This window comes from Xiphias gladius, chromosome 14 (assembly GCF_016859285.1).
Source record: "Xiphias gladius isolate SHS-SW01 ecotype Sanya breed wild chromosome 14, ASM1685928v1, whole genome shotgun sequence".
Lineage (NCBI taxonomy): Eukaryota > Metazoa > Chordata > Actinopteri > Istiophoriformes > Xiphiidae > Xiphias > Xiphias gladius.
In genome coordinates this window covers 20,580,148-20,603,038 of record NC_053413.1, presented here as the reverse complement: position 1 = coordinate 20,603,038, position 22,891 = coordinate 20,580,148, and the positions used below count along the sequence as shown (strand labels likewise).

The 22,891-nt window shown below is 42.0% G+C and overlaps 1 protein-coding gene across 5 annotated transcripts in view; it reads left to right on the top strand.

Annotated features, from left to right (window-relative positions):
- The window catches only part of LOC120798643 (receptor-type tyrosine-protein phosphatase F), a 165,169-nt gene that overhangs the window by 96,424 nt on the left and 45,854 nt on the right, over positions 1-22,891 (top strand). For 3 of the 5 annotated variants that reach the window (XM_040143073.1, XM_040143075.1, XM_040143072.1), the window contains exons 7-13: positions 6,240-6,509; positions 7,426-8,007; positions 8,404-8,537; positions 9,149-9,293; positions 13,245-13,550; positions 14,104-14,297; positions 20,058-20,084. In XM_040143073.1, the coding sequence (XP_039999007.1) occupies positions 6,240-6,509; positions 7,426-8,007; positions 8,404-8,537; positions 9,149-9,293; positions 13,245-13,550; positions 14,104-14,297; positions 20,058-20,084 (1,658 nt within the window). The remainder of the gene's footprint in view (positions 1-6,239; positions 6,510-7,425; positions 8,008-8,403; positions 8,538-9,148; positions 9,294-13,244; positions 13,551-14,103; positions 14,298-20,057; positions 20,085-22,891) is intronic. The other 2 variants (XM_040143076.1, XM_040143074.1) reach the window with 1 other exon arrangement.

Here is a 22,891-nt window from a genome sequence, read left to right as displayed (position 1 = left end):
TTATTCCCCCCCGCACACCCCAGAGCTCCTAAAGGCATGGAGGAGCTTGGAGTTTCAGGGTTTGTTTTCATTGTGGTGTCTCTGAGAGCGGACTAATGCAGGGCAAAGGCATCATTGTACCCATCCTGGAAAAAGCTGGGATAGGGGGGAGAGTAGTCTAGGTCAGCCCTTGTTGGATAACACCACCATGTCTGATGTACATGAAACAGAATAGCTGCTCCAGTTGTTAGTGTGGGTGGAGGAGGAGGAGGGAGTGAAAGTGTCAGGGTAAAAAAAAGACATGTTGGTTATCACTTCATAATTTTGTTAAAAGCATATAAAATAGTGCATTATACAGGATATTTTATGGATCAGCGATTCCGTTGTCTTTTTCCATCCATAAAGATACTTTCGAATCGAGAATACTATTTTTGTAAACAAAATTCCCTCTCACTAGGATGTCCTCTATTAGTATTTAGCATCATTTTTTTCCTTATAGGAAAGTATCCAAGAAAAATGTTTTTGCAACACACAGAGCCACCCCCTGGATCAGAGGCACCAGAGGTAAAATCATCTTCAAGGACCATAACAGCATCAAATTTACAGATTAAACACCGTGGGCTTCAGAAGGTTTAGATCTTAAATCTTGACAGGGGGAGGTAGTCAGCCAAACAGCAAAGGCAAGGAAAGGATGTAAGTCTCGTCTATTAATCAGGGCATGTCTGTCACAGGTGCAGACGCAGCCTTTTTTCCCCCCTCAGAGGTAATTACAGTAGTTGTGTGGCATGGCGCCAGCAGGGCCCCCAGGCCCAGCTAGTGTGTAACACCACCCAGGTAGCTGTCAACCCGATGGCCCCAACACCAACTTTTCCGCCAGCCTCACCACACCAGTGGAGAGATAGAAATCAAACCAACCATAACCTTTTAAAAGTGTACTTGCCTGGAATGGAGAACAAAGGCACAAGCCATGTTTTCACTCTGTCTTTGTTACTGCTGCAAGAATGAGGAGACGAGACCTGGGGCTGTGTTATCACTGGGCTGCTTGATTGGGTTTAAAACATGAGGGACTCAATACAAGTGGTCTTTGACGTGCCTCTCTTCCCTTCCTGTTGTTATATGTTTTTCTTTTATTCCAAGACACCAGAGGGAAGATTTAGGGGCTTACAACGTCTGCTTAAATCTATAAACATAACAAGCTTTGGAAGCAAACAGGTCATTGGACAACTGTTAAATTTTAGTGTTGATGTGTAGCAGCAGGCTGTAAAAATTTGGTTGATTCCAAACTTCCCGTACAAAATGAAAATGATGCTTGGGCTATGAACAAATGAATACAATAATGTTACAATTCTTAATACCCTATGAGATACAAAATATTGCAATTTAATGCAGAGGTTAACTGTGTTTCAATATTCTGTTCTCACTTTTGAGTAGGCTATAAGAATCTATAACTTGATTAAATGTAGTACCTTCTAAAAAATTCATCTTCCCTGGTTTGAACAATAATTGGTAGCCTTGAAATGCCAATAAAGTGACCACTGCTTGAGGGTGACATAGGAAAAGATTACCATGGGGGAAAGAATTGTGGTATTATTCTCTATGAACACCCTTGTAACACCCGCTCACACACACAAATACACACACACGCACATGCACCCCTGAAGACTTGCATTAGATGTGCTTGTTACGGGTCGGTGTTTTGTGCCTGTGAATGTATTTCTGTTTTTTACCGCTCATTCTCGCTACCTGATCCAATTCTTGTCTGCAGGTACACAAACATGCTGCCAGCACCACCATCACCACCCTTGTCTTGACATTTTAGAGCCACCAGAGAGTGATGTCCTCATATTTCTGTGTGGGAGGGGACGTTGAGACTGAAGGAGGAGGTGGGGGGGGGGTAGTTTTCCCCTTCCTGTCTGCGTATCTATTTATGTCGTTCCACTTCTCATCCATTAGGAGAGTGTGCGTGTTTGTAGGTGTGCAGGTGCGTGCGCGCTCTGTTTGCTGTGGGTCGCTTTCGGTGACCCTCCTCTAAAGGAGGACTCCATCAACGTGGGCAGAATCACAAGCGTCCTGTGATTGTGCATGAGCGCTCATTTGTCAAGTGCTTATCCCACAACAGAGGAGGGATGTCAGTTTCTGTCTGCTGGCACTCCCTCATATATCCATGAGACATGTCAATATGTCACAAAGGATAAAGTGCTGCAGCTGGGCTTTTCTTTTACTAAAATATCTTCATGCTGTTTTATGTGTGTGTGTCTGGCTGTCAAGGAGGGAAACTTACAACGTGAATTTAGGTCAGTTTTATTAAGAAAACCATTAGGTACAGGGGCCCATCTAGTTTCCCCTACATCAACATGTGCTCTTGAAGGGGAGAAAAAGGATTTTAAAGAGGAAAAAAAGAATTCAGACAAATGAAAATACAAAATAATGAATATTCAAATGAAAAAGCTAAAGAATAATTGTGAATCATTGTAAAAAGTGAGATTCCCTCCCTGATACTGTATGTATGCCTTAGTTCGCTTATCTGTACCATGTCACTAAACTCCACTGGATTGATTAAAAACACTGTTGTGTTTCACTGTGTTGTCTTCCTCTCCCCATTGTATCTATTCATTCCATCGGTCACCTCCATCAAATCACTTCATCCACAAACAGATCAGCGCGAAGGTTGGTCATTTTCTCTTTTAATCCCTTCCCTTCAATTTGATGCAGATTTTAGGTGAGCCCAGCCCCTCTGATGGAGACACTGATATCCCTACCTTTAAAAACAAAAATATCTATAATGACTCTCCCAAATCCTCCGTGATGTAAATGTGTCGTTTTGTCTACTTGTTTGCATGAATCCCCAAATAGTTCTTGCATGCTTTACAATGCCACTCCCTCAAACCATGTTTAGCCTTGCCAAAACAAACAAGGAGTCCCTCTGCAGTTTGCTTAAGTCATTATCAGACCTCTGTTGTGATTTGTTGCTTTGTGTTTCTCCCAACCGCACCCATAGTGTCACTGTCAACCACATCCACCAATAACTATAGCTCCTTTCACGCTCAAACTTTCCATCCACCTTTGCAGAGAGGTGTGTTATGGATTACTCCGGTATTCAGGTGGCAACCGGATTTTTCAGGTATTTAGGCAGCAACACCCATGCTCTCCCACTGAGGGACACGGGTATCAGAACTGACAAAGCCGTTCTCAGGGGATTGCTGTATGTCTGTTTTACTGCCATGGGCATTCTCCACCCAGAGACTGAAGGATGTAATAGGCACATGTTAGCCTAATGAGAAGACATCCTTGCAGGTTGGGTCCTGCAGCAGAAAAGTTTATAATGGGGTGCTGAAAGACTTTTAAAGAAATGTAAACACATAATAAAAACTGATCACATCTAATTTTATTGAAGTTACTGTATAATAACTAGTCATTAAAAAATTTATACAGGTAATTGATTTTATGACTTTTGGTCCTTGATCCACAAACATACAGACTGAGTCGCTGTTTTAGACTTAATGACTAATGAAAGTGACATTGTCCACGAGAGGTAATGTTTTGGAAATTATCTTATCTTCTTCACTTGTACCATCTGCAAAGCACTGCCACGCAAAGAGCTGACCTATAGAATATTTAAGAATGAGCTGACAGTGTGCTGACAAGGGGATGATCAGCCATCATGGTAGCCCAGTGCTGCTGCCAGGAAGCCTGGGAGCATGCTGACTCTGTGCCAGTTTGCTCAGATATTGATTCACTGAACAGGTTCTGCTATCCTTGGGCACTTTGTCAAGGCAGTTAAATTTATAGGTATCCAGCAAGCAGGCAGGCAGAGTGGAGATGGGGCTTATTTTGTGGTTTTGATAGAGTCCTGGAGCCCGTTTCTCCAAGCTGCTCTCAACGGGAGAGAGGCTTCAGGGAATCGATAACAATTACCTGCCCTCTAGTCATTTTGTTCCACAGCACCTCTCCAAACTTAACCGCACACCATGAATTATTCACGACATTAAGTGTTCAATATACACAGGCCCCATTGACTGACTGCTCTTAGCACTGTTTAGTCTATGGAATCATGAAAGAATAACAGATAATTTGAGCCTAATGGTCTTGCATTAGGCGCGCTTCTCTCAGGTTTCACTTTTACATCATATTTTGTGAAAAATAGCTGCACTTGGAGATGTTGCAGTTGTGTGAGAAGACACATGTGGCTAACAACATAAGTGAAATACTAACGTTTTTTTACTAACTCATCTGTCGTGCATTAGTCACACTAGAAATCAGATGTTCGTTCATTTATATGAGAAAATTGGACCCTTTATTTCCTTCCCCCAGCGTACTCGGGCTTATGATCCCATCCCATATCTTTCCTCGGCTCCTGTGCATGCTTTGCCTGAGAATGTTGTCCCTGTCTTGTTCCCAGGCTGGTAACACTAGTCGTTCAGTTTTTGCATGTTTATGCCTGTGAACTTCAGAAAGCAGAAGTCATGGCTGCTAATCTTATTCTTACTGTTAATGTTTGTTACTTCTTTCCCGCATGAAACCCTCATCATAATGTAGTAACTTAATAAAGTTATACCTTCCTGTTCACTGAGTCATTTTATAAACTTTACTTTCTAATCAGTATTAATATTAGACGTCATTGTTACTCTGTCCTAAACTTTTGCTGACCTGTTTACTTTTACCAGTGTTAAATTGATTTTTTGTTTGCCACAAACCCAATGAAAAGGTTAGTCCCTTTAAAAAAAAAAAAAAAAAAAAAAAAGTTCTGGTTTAGCTTGGAAATTCAGTAAAACAAACTCAAAGACCTAATTGAAAAAACATCTATCATTTAGTCTGTTTTGTGGCTCAGACCTGGGATATTAATATTTTTATGAGATATTGAGCTAAGTAGTTTAAGCCCACATGATTGTATCAATTAAAAACCAGCAGTAGGTCTATATACAGCGACTCAATTATTTTTGGCAAAATTCAGATGAGTGTGAACCAGGTCCCCCTTATTAAAGTGCGGTCCAGAGAACCAGCCTTTTCCTGACTGGAATCTCAAGGTACTCTTGTGTTTTTCCATTTCACCACATAATGAGGGGAATAACAAGCATGGCTGTAATGACGTTCCGGTTCAAATTACATCGTGGAGGGAGGGGTGAAGGTGGGGGAAAGGGAAGGTGGAGGGAGACTCACATTTGAAAATCCATTTTCATGGAGCCCGGTGCAAAAGAGCAATTACAGTCAAGGGCTGTTTTTTCCAGAGAGACACAGAGATGTTGTTGTGCATTAGGGGAAACAAGCAGCATAAATTCTGCAGGGATGCTTTCATGCAGTAATGTTTTGAATACATACAACCAGCAGTAGTGGGATAGCAATAATGGGTGCTCACTTGGGAACTTAATGTTTGGCTTGGCTTCACTTTCTCCTTAAAGAAGTCAGAGCTGCTCCTTCATACATTCGACGCATACTATGGTAATGTTCAGCATGTCATAAATTTAACAGGTCTGACACTGATGGATGATCACATAGCAGTGTCAAGTAAGGTTTTCTTTACCATGTCAAGCAGATAAGTTTGTTGTGGTTACCAAAAGTTACCAGAAAAAGATCTAAAGTGTGTAAATACGGCAAGTATTTCTTGTGTATCTTTATTTGGATAGAAAACAAGTCATATGTAAATGCTGGTTGCCTGTTTATTCTGGGTCAGCTTTTCAGTATTGCATGGAGCCTCTGCATCGGTGTTTGCCTTGTCCCTGGCGACGTCAACGGGCCCTTCTTGTCTCCATGGGAACCCCTTTTTAATGTCAGCTTATCTGCATATCAGAACAGCACAAAGAGAGGGAGGGAGAGAGGGAAAGAAAGACGGGCTGAGCAGAAGGAGTCAGAAAGAGAGGGCAGGAGGAGAAATCAAACAATGCCATCTCCACAGGGTCCCTCAATGATGCAACTCTCACCACCATTTGACACTCTGACAAAAGAGGGCCAGACATAGTCTCCAGCAAAACTGGGCTATTTTTCGATTATACTCCCTTTTGTAGGCAAGAGGATAAAACACCCCCTCAAAGTTTTCTTGTGAGTTTCCAGAGCCGTTTTTTTGACAGTCCTATAATTCCCATTGTGCTTGCCTGCACATTCGGACAAAAGCAATCAGCCCTCCGTTCTTTCAGCTTTTCTTAGTTGGCTTTTAGCCCTGTGGTGTTGTATGGGGCGAGACCAGACATGAAATCACAAAAAAAAACATAATTCACCTTACATATCCTACCTATTAACTTCTTTTTTTCTCCTCTTCATCTCGTTAGTGCGAAGAGTCCCACCCAGATTTTCCATTCCACCCACCAACCAAGAGGTGATGCCAGGCGGCAGCATCAACCTGACATGCGTGGCAGTGGGGTCTCCAATGCCCTATGTCAAATGGATGATCGGCCTGGTGGAGCTGACCAAGGAGGAAGAGATGCCAATGGGACGCAATGTGCTGGAGGTAACCAACATCCGTGAGTCGGCCAACTACACCTGCGTGGCCATCTCTTCTTTGGGCATGATTGAAGCCACAGCTCAGGTTACTGTCAAAGGTGAGAACTGTCGTTCAGACCAGTTAAGACTTGTTGTTTTTTCACCCTATCTGTGAGGTTGTTGCTGTACATTGCTAACCCTGCTGTTGATTTGAGTAACCCACAGATTCAAATCCAGATAATTAGTCTGTTATAAAACAGACTAAACCACTTTCAAATGGCCTCTGAAACTTCTTGTACCTAATCATCGCAGCCCCTGTGCTGTGGACTGTGGTTTTTGTTGATACTGATAGGTAAAAGTTAAAAGTCTGTTGCTGTTAGCAGTGTCTATGTCATTGAGCATTGATGTCCGGGCTTGTATGTATGTATGTCTGCATGTCTGTTGTCCTTTTTTTCTATATCCAAGCGTCAGTGTGAATGTGGCTCTACACACTTCTGTGTATGTGACTGTGGTTTTTCTACCCATTGCAGCCTCTCACATCAGTTGTCGTATGTATTGATCCCACTTTCCACTCAACTGATCGATAAACAGAATGTCACAGTCATTTAGAAGGACCACACCAATACAGACCCCCTTCTTCAAGGAAGCTATAATGAAGACCCTCTGTTTTGTTTGTATTTCTCATTCAGTCACAACAGGACCCACTGCAATTTTCTCATATCGTCAGTAATGGCTGGGCCGGTTATAAAACACAAAATTGGGATTTCAGTCTAGCTTTTCTATTCATTTGGGGATAATGGCTGCTGACAGTACTATAAGGATTAGCTTATGAAACAATCATTTCAGTGCTATGAGTTACAGAATGGAGAATTATGGAGTCATGTTTTTTCTCCACAAGAGCGGGGTTTAGCTGTAATGTGTCTACATTTTGAGAATTATGGTGTCAAATGTGTTAGACGTCCAATTTTTGCCCAATTACCCACAAATCCTACAAGTCCATTCCTGATATCAAATACCCTGCTTCTCACTCCTCAGCCTTGCCAAAGCCCCCAACCTCCCTCATTGTGACTGAGACCACAGCCACCAGTGTGACTCTCACCTGGGACTCTGGGAACCCCGAACCTGTGTCCTACTACATGATCCAATACAGAGCCAAGTCCTCAGACAACGGCTTCCAGGAAGTGGAAGGTGTGGCAACCACCCGTTACAGCATTGGTGGACTTAGCCCTTACTCTGAATATGAGTTTCGTGTCATGGCTGTCAACAACATTGGCCGTGGGCCGCCCAGCGACCCCGTGGAAACACGCACCGGCGAACAGGCCCCCTCCTCACCACCTCTGCACGTCCAAGCACGCATGCTGAGTGCCAGCACAATGCTCGTCCAGTGGGAACAGCCCGAGGAACCCAACGGGCAAATCCGGGGCTACCGGGTCTACTACAGCTCGGATCTGACGGCTCCACTCAGCGCCTGGCAGAAACACAACACAGATGACAGCAGTCTGACTACCATCTCAGGCCTGACTCCTGATATCACGTACAGCCTCAGGGTGCTGGGCTTCACCTCTGTAGGTGACGGGCCACCTTCTGACATCCTGCAAGTGAAAACCCAGCAGGGAGGTGAGCAGCCAACCACTATGTGTGGCTCTGTGTGTTCATTAATATGTCATAATGTATAGATGGAAAAATTGTACTTTCTGGCCATATATCTTAATGTGCTTACAGATAGCTTTAGACAAGGTAAAACGTTAGATTAGGCATTTATACTTAACTACAGATTCTGTATTACATCAGTTGTATATATTTTATGTACCTGCAGTATGCATGAAAGGGTTGAGAAGGCTTTTTGTGTATTAGTTTGTCTTTGCCATGCAAAGCCTTAATATACAATCAGTTTTTGCGAGGTGGTTATTACTGCTAAAACTCTGGAGAACACTTAGCTTTATTAATGTACTCTTTTTGGGGTTTTTTTTTTTTTAATTCTTCACATCTGTCCTCTCGCACCTCTGTACCCAGTCCCTGCCCAGCCATCCAGCTTTGAGGCAGAAGCCGAGTTGGACACCCGCATCATGCTAACATGGCTGTGGCCCGTGCAGGGCCCCATCACAAAGTATGAGCTGCAGTATTGGGAGGCCGGCTCAGACAACAAGGTTAGAATAGCAACATTATAAGAAGTTATAACTATTTCATGACCAGGTTTTGTCTAAAAACACGCCATCTATCTATCTATCTATCTGTCTATCTATGTATCTATCTATCTGTCTATCTGTCTGTCTATCTAATTTGCATTTGTCTCATATTCTACTTTGGGATTGCAGACGAATGAATCTTGGTCTTTATGATGCAATTTCTCTGAATGCGAAGCCTCGGCTGAAGCAATGTTATTGTAGTACTGCAGTCAGCTCCCAAGCTGATGAGGAAGATTTACTGTAGTAACAGACAGCACAGTTGTTCATTTCTGTCTCTCAGTGTTGTTGCCCTTCATTCAACTCTGCTGGACAACTGCACCAACTCTAAACCAGAGGACAAATTGCTTTTTGGAACACATTTCTCTCAAATTTGGCTGTATTCTTTACCCAGTATGCGTGTAGGAAAGATAGATGGCACTTTAGGCTTTAGGATTTCAGTTGAATAGTAATTGCTCTGTGTTAAAGTAATACAACAAATACTATCCCTATAGCTTAAGATGTGATTAGATTTGACATTACTGTCTTTGATTTTTAATTCAGTGGCATGTTTCTGACTAATTCTGCCCCTCCAGATACATGTGACTTTCAACCCAGCGGGCTCCTATGCTGTGGACGGTTTAAAGCCCGATACCTTGTACCGTTTCTCACTGGCAGCCCGTTCTGAGATGGGTTTAGGCGTTTACACACAACCCATTGAGGCCCGTACCGCCCAGTCCAGTAAGTCTACCATTTTCTTCTCTTGCATTGTCTCTCTTGTCTGTCTTATCTCTTCTTTGTCCACTAACCAGTGATTTACTAGGGTAACAGTCACCCACAGCCAGCTGACGCAGGTTTAGGGCATTATTTTCAGAGCAGGACAAAGCTGACTTTCATAGAGCTTAAAACGAGAGCGTGGGCCACTTGAATGTCAAGTCAATTTCAGCACAGCATAAAATGCTGACAGTGCAGCCATCCCTGCCAGCCTCACACTTCCACCAACTCCCCTCTGTCACCAACACTAACCCTCCTGTCCATCTATCTGAGGGCAAGCCCAGTGTTCAGTGTCAAAGGTACGTTTAATGTGTTTTGTTCACACATTTGTGAGCTGTGCTGTGTTATTTGCCTCATATCATTATATGCTTTTACAGCGCCAGCACTAAAAATGTCACTCTCTGCCAGCTGATTTTTATTTATGTGGTGGCACCATGCTTGTACCAACTCACCCAGGGGGTGTTCAGTATGTGCAGTATATTTTTGCCTTGCACAAATTCTGTTCAGAACTACATTTTTTTTAAAATAAAAGGAATAATTGTATCTTTTGTAACATATGGTTTCGTAAACTCTGTGATACTGAGTTTTTGTGGGTGTAGAATGAAGTACTTCACAGTGCACGTAATGGTGTTGGTACACATTGTGTTTTACTTAACAGTGGAAACTTTAAACCCTAAGCCTGTGTTTTTTAACATACTGAAATTATATTGGTACATTTTACTGTAAATGGGCAACTAATCAAATGTGTCAAAGAAATTCGAAAATAACATCGGATGAACAGTAATTCTCAACATTAAAATTTCTGTTCAGTCAGTAACTTGATCACTGTGGCTGAACCATTAGAATAGAAAAGACTGGAAAGAGGGTATTTATATCTCTCTTTGAAATTTTTTTCCATTGGGATAGACAAAATCATTGAAAAGCTAACACCTCTGACAACCCCTGAGTTACATAACTGTCAATCAACATAACAAGTGGCGATGAGTCTGTGTCCTTGTGCCTCCTGTCAGCATTAGACACAAGGACACAGACTTTGGAAATCAGAATTTGGATTTCATGCGACGGTAGGATGGTGTGCATGAATTAAGAAGCAGCCTCATGAAGGTTCTAACACAGTGGGAAAGAGTGACATTTTCTAGTGGTGCATTTCAGTGTTTAGTATAATTTTATTAAGGTTCAAGAGCAATGAACATAACTGAGCTCTTTTCATATTCGTTTATTGAATGATATATATATGGTCAAACACTAAAACTCTACCACTCAATAAAGGACATGACAGTAAAAGTAACAAAAGTGGAAAAGTTTCATAATACTTCACCCAAACCTGAATGGAAAATGACAGAAGTAACAATGGTAACAATTAATTATCAGATTTTTTTTTTTTTTTAAAAAAAGGTTATCTCCAATGCCAAAAATCAGTATACAGGATGGAAACCTATCACACCAAAGTGATTGGCAGATCTTTTACAGTAATACATACATGAAGAACACATGAGGAAACATTGAACAACCATACAAAAGTAATGGTACATCAATGCCGTTAGTATCTTGTGTACACAATTAATGTTAAAGAAAGCAGTAAAACAGTTCTATATTTGAATTATGATAGCTTGAGAAAAACAAAAAAATGCCAGTTTTCCATCTATAACTCAAACACTCCAGATATGTGTGTGAACATACTTTAAATGTACAGTATATGATCAAATAATTATGTATTGAACTTTTAGATTAGGAAGACGGAGAGGCAGATAGAGGTACTTTATCTTCTTCGTAGATAATTTTATCTCTATTTTAAACCCACTGTTTGTCTCGCTCATTTTTGCCTCTGAGGAGTATGAATTTCCTCTAGTGTTTTCCTGCCCTCATCCAATTTGACTTTGATCTAGCAGATTTTTCATCAGGACCTCAATTTCACAATCTATTCGGCAAATCATAAGCATTGTTTTGATTCAGTTTGTCACATTTTTTTAACACACATGGTGTTGTCGGGTCTTTGTAGTTTTCTGTCCACTCTCTTGTGGATCAGGGACCACCTGATGAGACTCACTTCTCTTTTGTTCAGCCCTAATGTTTTGAAAAGGTGGAGTTTCATGTTCTGGCATTAGTTTATTGAATTCACATTTGAGCTCACTGTTCATTGCTCTGCTTATTAAAAAAGAAATTTCATGGGCATGCTTTGTCAGAACCCCTTGCCTTTATTTTTCTTCCCTTGGTTTCTCATTTTATTCTCTTCTGAAGAGCCCTTTTCTGTAGAGTTAAATAAGATCGTGATTGAGTTAGATGCATGAAATTTATGAATGCTGTTGAGTTTGTTTTTAGTGTTGTTCTTGTTCTCCATTTTAAAATTGTTTATTGTTTTTTGTTTTTACCTCTGGACTTGAGAGTTGACATATATTTCATGCTGCAGCTTTTTAAATAATTTAATCTCATTTATTGCAGTAATTTTATTATTCCACACCGGAGGTGTCTAGAATAATACTATCTGTGTTTCTACACATACTAGGACATGCGAGAAGAGTTTTGATGATTATAAAACGTAACAGGGTGAGGTGGAAAGACTATAACTGAATTCTCATAGCTGTTACTGATTATGAAATTCTATCTTTTTGTACTTACACCGTATAACTTCGGTGATAGCCCAGTTTATCTCAGCTGCATCTCTGACCAGGGTCTGACAACCACTGTTATGATTCCCAGAGCTTCTGCATCAATGTGCGAACACCAGTTAACACTGTCAAGCACTTGTTCACATACTGGCACATCTATGGCCATTTTATTGCTCCTTCTGCATACTGCGAGAGGCAGCAGAGAGGGCAATTAGGGACAAATTATGTCTTTATAAAATACATCGCCTTGTAAAGTTTTGGCACATTTTATATTTTGTTCACCTCACCCTGTAGTTTCATGGCCTCTTACATAAATGTAGTGCCAAACACAGCTTCAGCAGTAGCCTGGTAATGTGTCTTTGCAGCCATTCTCTCTGTCCGGAGGCAGCATCCTGTTTAGTATGGAAGCTTTTTGTATTCAGCATAAAAATTAAATGTCATATTCAAACTTGCAATCTTACATTATTAAATTTACCACCTACAGTATGCGTGCAAATGATTTGTTAATCTCACCAGCTCACAAAGTGACTCAAAAATAGACTTTCAGTGTAAAGTAGAGGACATATCTAAAACATCGAAATTGATTGGCTGGACCTTGATGTCATGTACTTCAGATAGCATCAATATCTTTTTTTACATTTAGGTAAGTAAGGCTTTGTCCAGTACACCCATGTACATGTATGTTAAACCCAGCTCTGTGTGTGTGTGTGTGTGTGTGTGTGTGTGTGTGTGTGTGTGTGTGTGTGTGTGTGTGTGTGTGTGTGTGTGTGTGTGTGTGTGTGTGTGTGTGTGTGTGTGTGTGTGTGTGTGTGTGTGTGTGTGTGTGTGTGTGTGTGTAGTGTGTGTGTGTGTGTGTGTGTGTGTGTGCGTGTGTGTGTGCTCGCGCGCGATATAGACACACACATATAACATAAAAGATTAGGATAAAACATTTCATTGGCACTGAAAAGACTGATTCCCCTTTCCAAGCTTACTTTGTAATGTCTGTCCCAGGGCATTGAAAAAAAATACCTACGCAGTGGAAGAGAAAATACAACATACGGAAATCCGCTCCATAGTGAAATGTGTCAGTTGAGCAGGAAAATTTTACAGTTTCTTTCTTCATATGTAGCCTAATTTTGTGTACATATTTTAGGTGGTAAACTCATAAACATAGCATTGACATTTTGAATATTACATTTTGTTTTTCATAATTGAGTAATGTACAAAAAGTTTCGACAGTTTTGCCTTATGTTTGCCTGTGTTTTGGTTTGTTTTCTGTTTGCTTGATCCGTGCCCCTCCTTCGTGTGGTTTTGCCCCCCTCCCTTACAGCCCCATCTGCTCCCCCACAAGAGGTACATCTGGTCAGCCTGAGCTCCACCAGCCTCAAGGTGAGTTGGGTGGCACCGCCCGCTGCTAGCCGCCACGGCGCCATTGTGCGCTACACAGTCAGCTACCAGGCCTTGGCTGGAGAGGACACGGAGCGGCATGAGGTGACGGGCATCGGCGCAGATGCCACAAATTATGTGCTGGAGGGCCTGGAGAAGTGGACTGAATATCAGGTGTGGGTGAGGGCACACACCGATGTGGGCCCGGGCCCTGAGAGTGCCCCAGTGAGGATGAGAACCAAAGAGGATGGTAGGTTGACACCTCCCCTGAAGCAGAGTGCTCTCAGACTCTTTGCGTGCTGGTGCTGGTGCTTGGGGCTGCTTGTCACTATTTTTCTTCACCCTCTTCAACTACTACTGCACCCGTTCCTCGTTTTGTTTGCAGTGTGATAGAGAACAGCTGCTCCTCAGAGAGAGTCGTCTATAATTAATGTGTTTGAAGTTCGCTGCAACACAGCTAATTTCATACAGGAATTAAGGGCATTACACACATTGCTAGACCACATGCTGTCCCGCATAGGGTGTTTTGGGGACTCAGTTGTCACAGAAGTTCAGAATTGAGAAGAGTTGACTTTGATTCACTTCCAATTCTATTATCACTTCCTTCTACAGAGCATCCAAGTCTATAAAAAAACTTAAGAGTCATTATTTTGATAGTTTTTGGCTCCTCATCACAAAACACAGTAAACTGAGGGAAAACACTAGCTCAGCATATTTTTACTCTCTCCTCCCTCTCTCACTGTCTGTCTTATTCTTGAATTTTGCCTTCCCTCCCTCTCTCTCCCTTTTTTTCTGGTCTCCAGTGCCAGGAGCACCCCCCAGGAAGCTGGAGGTTGAGGCCATAAACTCCACAGCCATCCGGGTCACCTGGAAGCCGCCCCTGCCGGGGAAGCAGCACGGCCAAATCCGAGGATACCAAGTCATCTTCTCACGGCTTGAAAACGGCGAACCTCGAGGACAGCCTAACATCATGGATGTTGCTTTGCCAGAGGCACAGGTACTACATGATGTCTTACTTTAGTCCAGTCTTTCTCTGTCTAACTTTTACTGTCTATAGCTGTCTTATGATCATATCCCTTTATTTTCATTTTCCACCGCTCCCCTGTTCTCTTCCAATCTCTGATTTCACACTTCCTTTCCCCCGTATCGGGTGACACACATGGAATTTTTTTTCTGTCGACTGCAGTTTCCCCCCCCACCACCATGCTCTTCTTTTTCATCTTACTCCACATGTGACATTCAACTCTAAATTGGTACCCTGCTCCCACAGCTTTGGATTAGCAGTCGTAACAAGATCCATTCTAATTCTACAGTAATAGCTATTAAATATTTTATATGTGTTACATCAGGATGGGGCTTAGTGGAATCAATGCACCTCTCTTTTCGGTTTTAGCAGTAATACATATGCACTGCCTTGTTACCATGTTTATAAATTAGAGTTATTTTCTTGACGCCGCCCTTTACACATTAATGCAGGCTGCTCCGAATCGCCCAAAGCTGTGCGACACCGTGAGATGGATGAGAGATTGTAATCCTTAAGAGGGATTCAGAGATTCATGAATATCTTAAAACCAAAAACCCCACTCTCACTTTTTCCTGCTCTTTGGGAGAGGGGAGACCGGCTTAAGAGCCTCCTTCTGATTGTTTGCCAGGAGTAACATTTGCGCGAACACGCATTCATTCGCACCCTTGATGGCCTCCAACAAAAACATCTCATTTGAACAAGTAAGCGCTCCCTGGCCGCAGGAACACCATAAAAAAATCCGAGCAGCCTTGCATGTGTCCCTGAGCAGTGTTTGCTGATAAATGCTTAGCACCAGCATTTAGGGAGACCAGCACGGTTGCTGGTTCAGTTCCCAGGTAGTGCACACTGTTGTGTCCTTGAGTGGAGCTATTAACCCTCATTTGCTTTGGCAAATACCCCTTCGTCTTAAGTGTTGTTATTACAGAAGAGGAAGCACTTTCAAAGTCACCTTGATATGATGTGTAAAATGTGGTACATTCCAAGTGATGCTAAGTAAGAGCTTGTGGATCCCAGTTGTGTAACAGGGTATTCAGTGATAAATACATAATGAAATACTTTTTTGTGGTTGTCAAACCACCCAAGTGGCCCATCTCACATGGGACTCTATAGCAATTTCTAAGCATAAAATTAACATTAAGTTAATTTGGCCTGACAGCCCTGAGTAACTGTAACAGAGGCTCTGGCTGATACAGTATAAGTTGACTTTGTCTCTACACCTGGCCAAAGAGTCTGCCTTCAATTCTGAAACACAGTCCAACACCTTTGTTTTACATCAGTAATTTCTGGCAGCTGTTGCTGACAATTCATTGTTATCTGACTGTGTATTAGAGTGCTTGACAACCAGCGCAATATCGTTTGGCCCGGAGGAGGAGAAAAACATGGTGGCTGCTTGTCTTCCTGGAAGTGTTTTCTTCATGTCGACATGTTCAGCATAACTTTGCTTTGCGTTATGAAAACTGAACTGAACATGACCCTACTTGTTGTGCAAACAATACTCCCCGCCATGTCTCATTTGTGCCAGGTTCACACAACAAACACAAAGACACACTGCAAATTGGCGCTCAGGATAGCTCTCATGTTCCAGTTTAGTGTCTGGACACCTCTCAAACTCGCCGTCCCCTCCCTGACAGAAACCTGAATTTCTCCCCCCTCTTCCTATGTTTTTCCTTTTCTCCCTCCCTCCAACTCCCTTCCCTCTCTCCCATGGCCGCCTTTTGCACTTTTCCTGCCTGAGAAGCCAGTTGAGTAATTACCAGAGGCTTGCGTGCAGATTTGTTACCGTTGATAGAGTCATCTCAACAAATTGTTTTCTTGAGACAGCACAGAGTAGCCAACGTGTTCGGACCTGCCCAGATGTCATTAAAGACCACACAGTCAGCTGACACTCCCTCGTCCACATTTGCTCAAATGGTTTTAGAACAATCCCTTCTTTTCTCACAAATTTTTCCATTCACATACCTCAAGAGCAAGTGGAAAAAACAACGCAGATAACATGAGCAAACATGCTCAATGTTTAGATCAACCTTGTAGTAGGCGTTCCAGGTGGTTGAGAAGAGCTCATGACTCATCCTAGACTCATGCAAATCCCTCAAACGCACACCTGTAATTGATGTTGAATAAAAGAAAAAAGAAAAGCAACTTTCTTCTATCTTGGCACAACCCATAGTGTTTCTCTCAAGAATTTGCCAAATGTGTTGTGAAATCAGTTCCATATCCCCCCTTTCACCTGCACTGGATGCACAGTAAGCCTGCCAGGAGGTAAAGAAAAATCCAGATTTTTCAGCACTCACAACATACCACAACTCCCCCCTTACACTTCAATCACAAATCTAAGCTGATTGCAGATTTTGTCAAAATTGCTATCACCTCTCCCCTTCTCTTTGTCTCTCTGTTTCTGGCTCCTTCTCTCCTCTTCACCCTCTCTCAGGGTTAGCTGAAACACCGGGAGGAGAGCTAGGAGAGCTTGCCTGTGCGTGGGTGGTTTAAGCGCCTCTTTTCTTTTCAAGCAGAAGCCCACACAGCGCCCTCATTTCCCTGCTATATTTAAACTAGAGGCCACGATAACACTGGGATGTTATCGACCCCTTTACAGCCGTATTTCTGTTGGGAAAGAGGCCTGAACCTGAGTGGGCATCTCCACACCACATAGCCTGCCCGATCACTATGTACTCATAGCAACCTCTAGGCTCATGTTTGTCATATAAGCATCTATACAACATGGTAGAAAATGGCATGACTGAGTTTGAAGTCATTAGCCACTGTCTTTGCTTCTGTACACTTTATGCACACGTTTGCCTTCCTGCACTAGTTTGCCTTTATTCAGCCCTTTTTTTCCAGGTTCATTTTGTTTGACCACTCAGGCGTTTTTGTGGGCTGTGTGTGTGTGTGTGTGTGTGTGTGTGTGTGTGTGTGTGTGTGTGTGTGTGTGTGTGTGTGTGTGTGTGTGTGTGTGTGTGTGTGTGTGTGTGTGTGTGTGTGTGTGTGTGTGCGCGCACGCAAGCGAGGCAGTGCTTCACTGCCTCTGCGGCCTCCTCTGCCTCAGATTGGAGTTGAATGGGAATTGAAAAAAAAGAGAAAAGAAGCACCTCAGCCCGCTTCACTCCATCAATCATGACAGCTCCTTCTCTTCCACATCACTCGTTCCCCCCTCGTTCCCATTTTTATAGCCACCACATCTCAGCCCATGTCATCACATTTGCATTCACCCGCCTGCAAATTATACCGCTCCGTTTCCACAAACGACGCTTATCAGCAATGATGTGTTTTCAGCTTGCGTTGGCATTCGAAATATAAATGGGGGATAATTTATAATTCTGCCATGGATTTAAGCAGAAAGCAAAAGAAGTTGCGATAGAAAGGGATTAAGCCCAAGATGAGATAGGAACTCTTGCGAACCTCACTGCTCTGTTGACATACTGAGTGGAGTCAACGGTAAACAAATTAAGCAATTAGGCACGTCGCAAACTGTTATTCATGGAGTTAAGTAGCAGCTGTTCTTAAATGGTGCTCTTTAGTGGCCCGCTACGTCAAGGGAGCATGAGGCAGCAGTTTTTGATGCGCCATGTGTCTCAACTAGTCGCAACTGGGACCATACAGAGGCCTAGTTTATGCTTCAGTTAGCCGCTCGGTGATAAAGACCCATCTGCAGGGAGTGGGGCAGGGAAGTTGGGTCTTTTGTCTTTCGATATGTCAACAGTCAACGGAAGATGACGAGCACTCCAATGCGCAATGGATCAACAGTGTGTGAGGCTCATTCCCTATGTTTGTGAAAGTCTGAAGAAGGCAGCAAGAAGGGAAAGATGGATGAGCAGGAAAATAGGGATCCCTGGCATAATGTTTTATCTTAAAAGTTACATGTTTGCTTTACAAATTCATGTTCAGGTTCTGGTTCACCCAAATCACAAAAAAAATTAATGTTTTCTCACTTACCTCTAGTGGTATCTAGCCATGCTTATACTATAGCTTTGGATTTAAAGTATTTGCTCAAGTCATGAGATATCTACTATAAATCTGGATGATTTGAGAAAAACATGTAAATGTGATTTTTCTGACCAATATTTCGATCGGGATTTCAATTCCTAAATTAAATTTAATGCCAGTATTTATGATCATCAGAATATAGACATGATAAGTTTGTACCAATTATACTATAATACCAAGGTTATATATACAAAAAGGAAAATTACATAAATTGATAGTCATTTGTTACTGAAGTTCTCCCAGGATTCTCATTGATTTTCATTGTAATGCATCTTAACTTGTAAACATAAACTTCTTGTAAATTGTACATTTCTATTGATTTTGTATCATTGCTCTGTTTTTGAAACTTTGACGGATGACACAATCTTCATGCACAATGTTTAAACCTTGTCTTTTAATACATATGTGCAAATAAATAATTAAATAAGTCTTGCGCTCATTTCTCAGTAATTTTCAAAAATAAGCCTAACATTAAATGTCTTAATAACAGGTTGTAAGTAAAATATGACAATGTTTTGACATTGGACTAATGACTCCTAATGTTTCTCCTGAGTTGTCAGGTCTGCACTTTATTTGCGCGAACTAAATTTAGCTTCACAAAGTGAAAAAACATGTTGGTGCTGAATTTTTTCATGCTGTGAGCAAAAGCAACAAAATTTCATTCACCTCCATCGTATTGGAGTGGCAACAGATAGCTCAGAGATCTCTAAACTCAGGCGAAACCAAAACTGTCATGCCTAGAGCTACCACTAGAGGTCAGTGAAAAATATGTTGTTTTGTAATTTGGGTGAACCAACCCTTTAACCTTTTTTTTGAGTTTAGCAAGTCCCTTCTATCTCTTCTCTCTAGTGGTATTTGGTCCACCATCAATCAATCCATAATAGCTATGCACCCTAATGATCAAATAAAAATGTTTGTCATCATGATCCTCACCCACCGTTCTTCTTTGGCCTCTCCAACCATCCATCCCTCCTCTTTCTCATCTTTGTCCCTCATCAGTGTCACCAGTGTCATCTCTCCTGCCCCTTGTCAGCCCAGGCCACCCATCAGTGAACTCTGCAGTAGCTCAACTGTGGAACGAGTTGCTGGTAAACGGCAGCAGTTGCGTTCTGCATCGATTGGGGTTTGATGTCACAGGGCTAGCATAGCGGCACTGGTAATAGGATTTCACGCTCGGCACCATCGGAGCCCCGTGGCAAAAAAAATGGGCTTTCACTTCCCGCAGGAATCACTCGGCCAAGCACAGCGAGCAAGGAGGACATTTTGAAAACATATTGAAATATAATGAATAAAAGGCCCTCCCTTCACTTCTGTAAGGAAAGTGAGAAATACTTAAGAGATTCTGCATTTGGTTTATGTCCATGGTGAGATAGTTATCCTACTGAATAGAGGTGTTCTGTGATTAAGGAAGAGAGAGGGTTTTATTGGATTCATAAGCAAATGACAAACAAGGCAGTGCATCATAAAAAATAATTCATAAAAATGAATTTCACAACCATTGCTCAACTCAGTTACACAGTTTGTCTCATGCCACTCAGCTTGTCTTTTTTTTTTTTTTTTTACTCCTCCTCCATCACACTCTCTTCCTCTGCTTTTTTTTTTTTTTTTTTTTTTTACTGCATGACTCTGTTGACACCTACATTCATCTCTCTTTGAGTGAAAAAAAGACAAGTGCTTTTTTTCCTTGCCTGTTGTGTTGTCTCTGACTCATTTCTCTCCCCGCCCTGTGTCCTGTGTCTTCTCTCCCATCAGTGGAATATTGAGGAGTCCACCGAGCATGTGAGTAACCCTCATGTGTGCTGCTGGGTTGTCTTGCAGGGCAGACCTTCTCCCCTCTGCAATTTAAGGGTGCTGTGTGTGCTTGTGTGTTTGGATTATGAGTTGTGTGTGTGTATCTATTTCTGTGCCTGTAATCCACTCGGTGTGAGTCCTCATGACAGATCATAACCCCTTCATAACCACAGCAAGAGAATTGTGTCCTAATGATTCCTGGTTTTTATATTTATGTGTGTGTAATGATTTCTAAGAGCTACTATAACAACAGAGCATGAGGATTTTTCCACTGATGATTGCGTACAAGTCTAATATTTCAACATTTTGCGATAAGACACACTCGTAGTAGCAGCTGGGCATTCACTCAGATCTGAGACACTTATTGCAGCGAGCATGCAGTGCTTTCCCCCATCACTGAGCGTACAGTGCAGTCAAAGGCTGTGTGTCACTATCCCAGTGTGGTGCTGACATTAATCAGGCTCGCCTAACCTGCTGTCTCCCCTACTGTTCCAGATGACATGTCTATCTGAGGGGTGGAGCTGTGTGTTTTATCAGCTCTGCACATCTCCAAGATTGCCACCAGCCTTTCATGTTCTTTTCATTTTCCTGGATGGCAGCTCACTGTTCCATGGCTGTCACATAGCCCTTTGTTACGGCTTATTACCTCCTAGATGTCATATCGCTCTAGCATTAATGCAGAGTCACTTACTGGTCTTAGTCAGAAATTCAATAGAAACCTGTCAGAATAACAAACGCTGTTTGAAACCATTCAAACAAGGGTGAAGGAATTGTTTAAAAAAGATAAGCAATTTTGGGCACTTGTTTCGTCTCAGATAGACAACATAGAAAGCCAGTGACCACCAGGAAAGGTTGACGGAGGCTTACTTTTTTTGTGTATCTGTCTTTATGTCAACACTGGATGTTTTTTTTATTGCTTTATAAATGAGCCAGCGGGATATGCTTAAATCATTTTATTTATTTGATAACACTCAGTTAAAAAGAAATCTGGTTGCATGGTACCCGTGGCCAGATTCCCCTAGCTACACCCACATGGCATGAGTCAGGCTTGCCTCCTCTCCCTGTCCTCTTAATGTGTTGATTAACACCTGACAGACACGGAGCTAGACGCTGTCAGAGGTGGACATCTGTTCACACGTCTTTATTATTTCTTAAGCAACCATGTTTAGGCAATAACAGTCTGTGTGCCAGGTAACTACTGTAGTGTGACTTGCTACAGACAGATGTCAACAGAAAAAAACATTTGCATGTCTTGTTGACCCATGGCCTGTTCTCCGAGAGTAGAAAGCAATTTGTAATTTTTCAGATAATTATGGCATTTTTAATGCAAACAACACAGAAAACATCAAATCTTGTGCTTAAGAAAAAAATTATCTGAAGCAAATATATTTGTTATCACAATGCCGCCCATTTTTCCCCTGGCATTTTCTACCCTAGTGAGGATAGCGGTATAGAGAGTCTTTTAGAGAAGAATACATTTCTATAACTAGTCGACTTGATAATCTCTGTAATGCCCTTTGGTGCTGCTCTAAGCATTTGCTCTGAAGGAAACTTTGAAGCCTTGCTTTTTCTATTTTCTGCTGAGTTTCAAAAGTGTTGCTAGACCCAGTTCGACCTTGCCAGAATAGGGGGAAAAGATCTCTGCGGCTGCCACTGCTGAGACTGCTAAAGCCATTTTGTATGATTAAAGTAATGAGAATTCCTCCATAAAGTTAAAATGGTTTTATGATACAGTAATTTAGCATTTTCCTCCCTGTCTCTCTTAAAGGCTAGTATGGGAGCACCAAATGTCCCTTAAAGAGAGGGGCAGTAAAAAGCATTGTCAAACAGAGCTGGCTTATATAGACAGTTAAATGCTCTTCTATTGTGAGGAAATTAAAACTTCATTAGTTGGAGAAACAGCATTAGGGCAAAGCCGTATAACATTCCATGAGTATGAGATGTTTGCAGGGAGTTCCGACAGGAAGGCTTGTAGGCAATGGCGTATTTGTCCTCTCAGTGGCCCTAGTCAGAAACAGACGGATCCAGTATGTGTGCTCAAGCCGCAGGCATTAATTTGTTCTTCGTATCGAGTGTGTGCTCATTTCTGCGTGTATCATTGTGTGTATGTGTGTGCACATGTGTACGTTAATGGTGTGTCTGTGCATGCATGCATTCTTCAGTGTGTGTTTTTATACAGTATACATATACATGGATGAGTATGTACATTCTCGTGTGTGTGTGTGTGTGTGTGTGTGTGTGTGTATGTTTACATATGTGCTTTGTTCAACCTCAGAGAGCGTTTTAATTCCAGTGTGTGTGGGTGTGTTTTTATTCAGACTGATGCAGTCTGGTGAAGTGAGTGCCAGCACTGCAGCAGGTTACCAATAACAGTGTGTTACCTCAGTTGTTTGCTGTTTTTCTGTTTGTTTGTTCCTGACTGTTGAGTTACTGATGTGTTCAACCACCTTAGTGTGTCTGTGTTTTTGTGTAAAGACTGAACATTCAACCCAATTTACATGGGAATCCAGAAGACAATAAATACCAAGAATCGAACTTCATTATTTAAAAAATGTAATGTGTAATATGTCTGATGTTAATTTATTTTTTAAGACTTTTAACAACATGTCCCAAAGTCAGAAGTGGACTGTTTTGTTGGCTTTTACTCTTACTGCAGTGTAGTGACAATCCTAAAATCCTCTGGGTATAATCTCATGCTTATCCATGCAGCAGACATGAACACTGACACACTGGTGATGTTCTGGTTCATTTGGTTGGTTTGTTGGTTAATGGGCTCAGCGTGTGCCTTACAGATG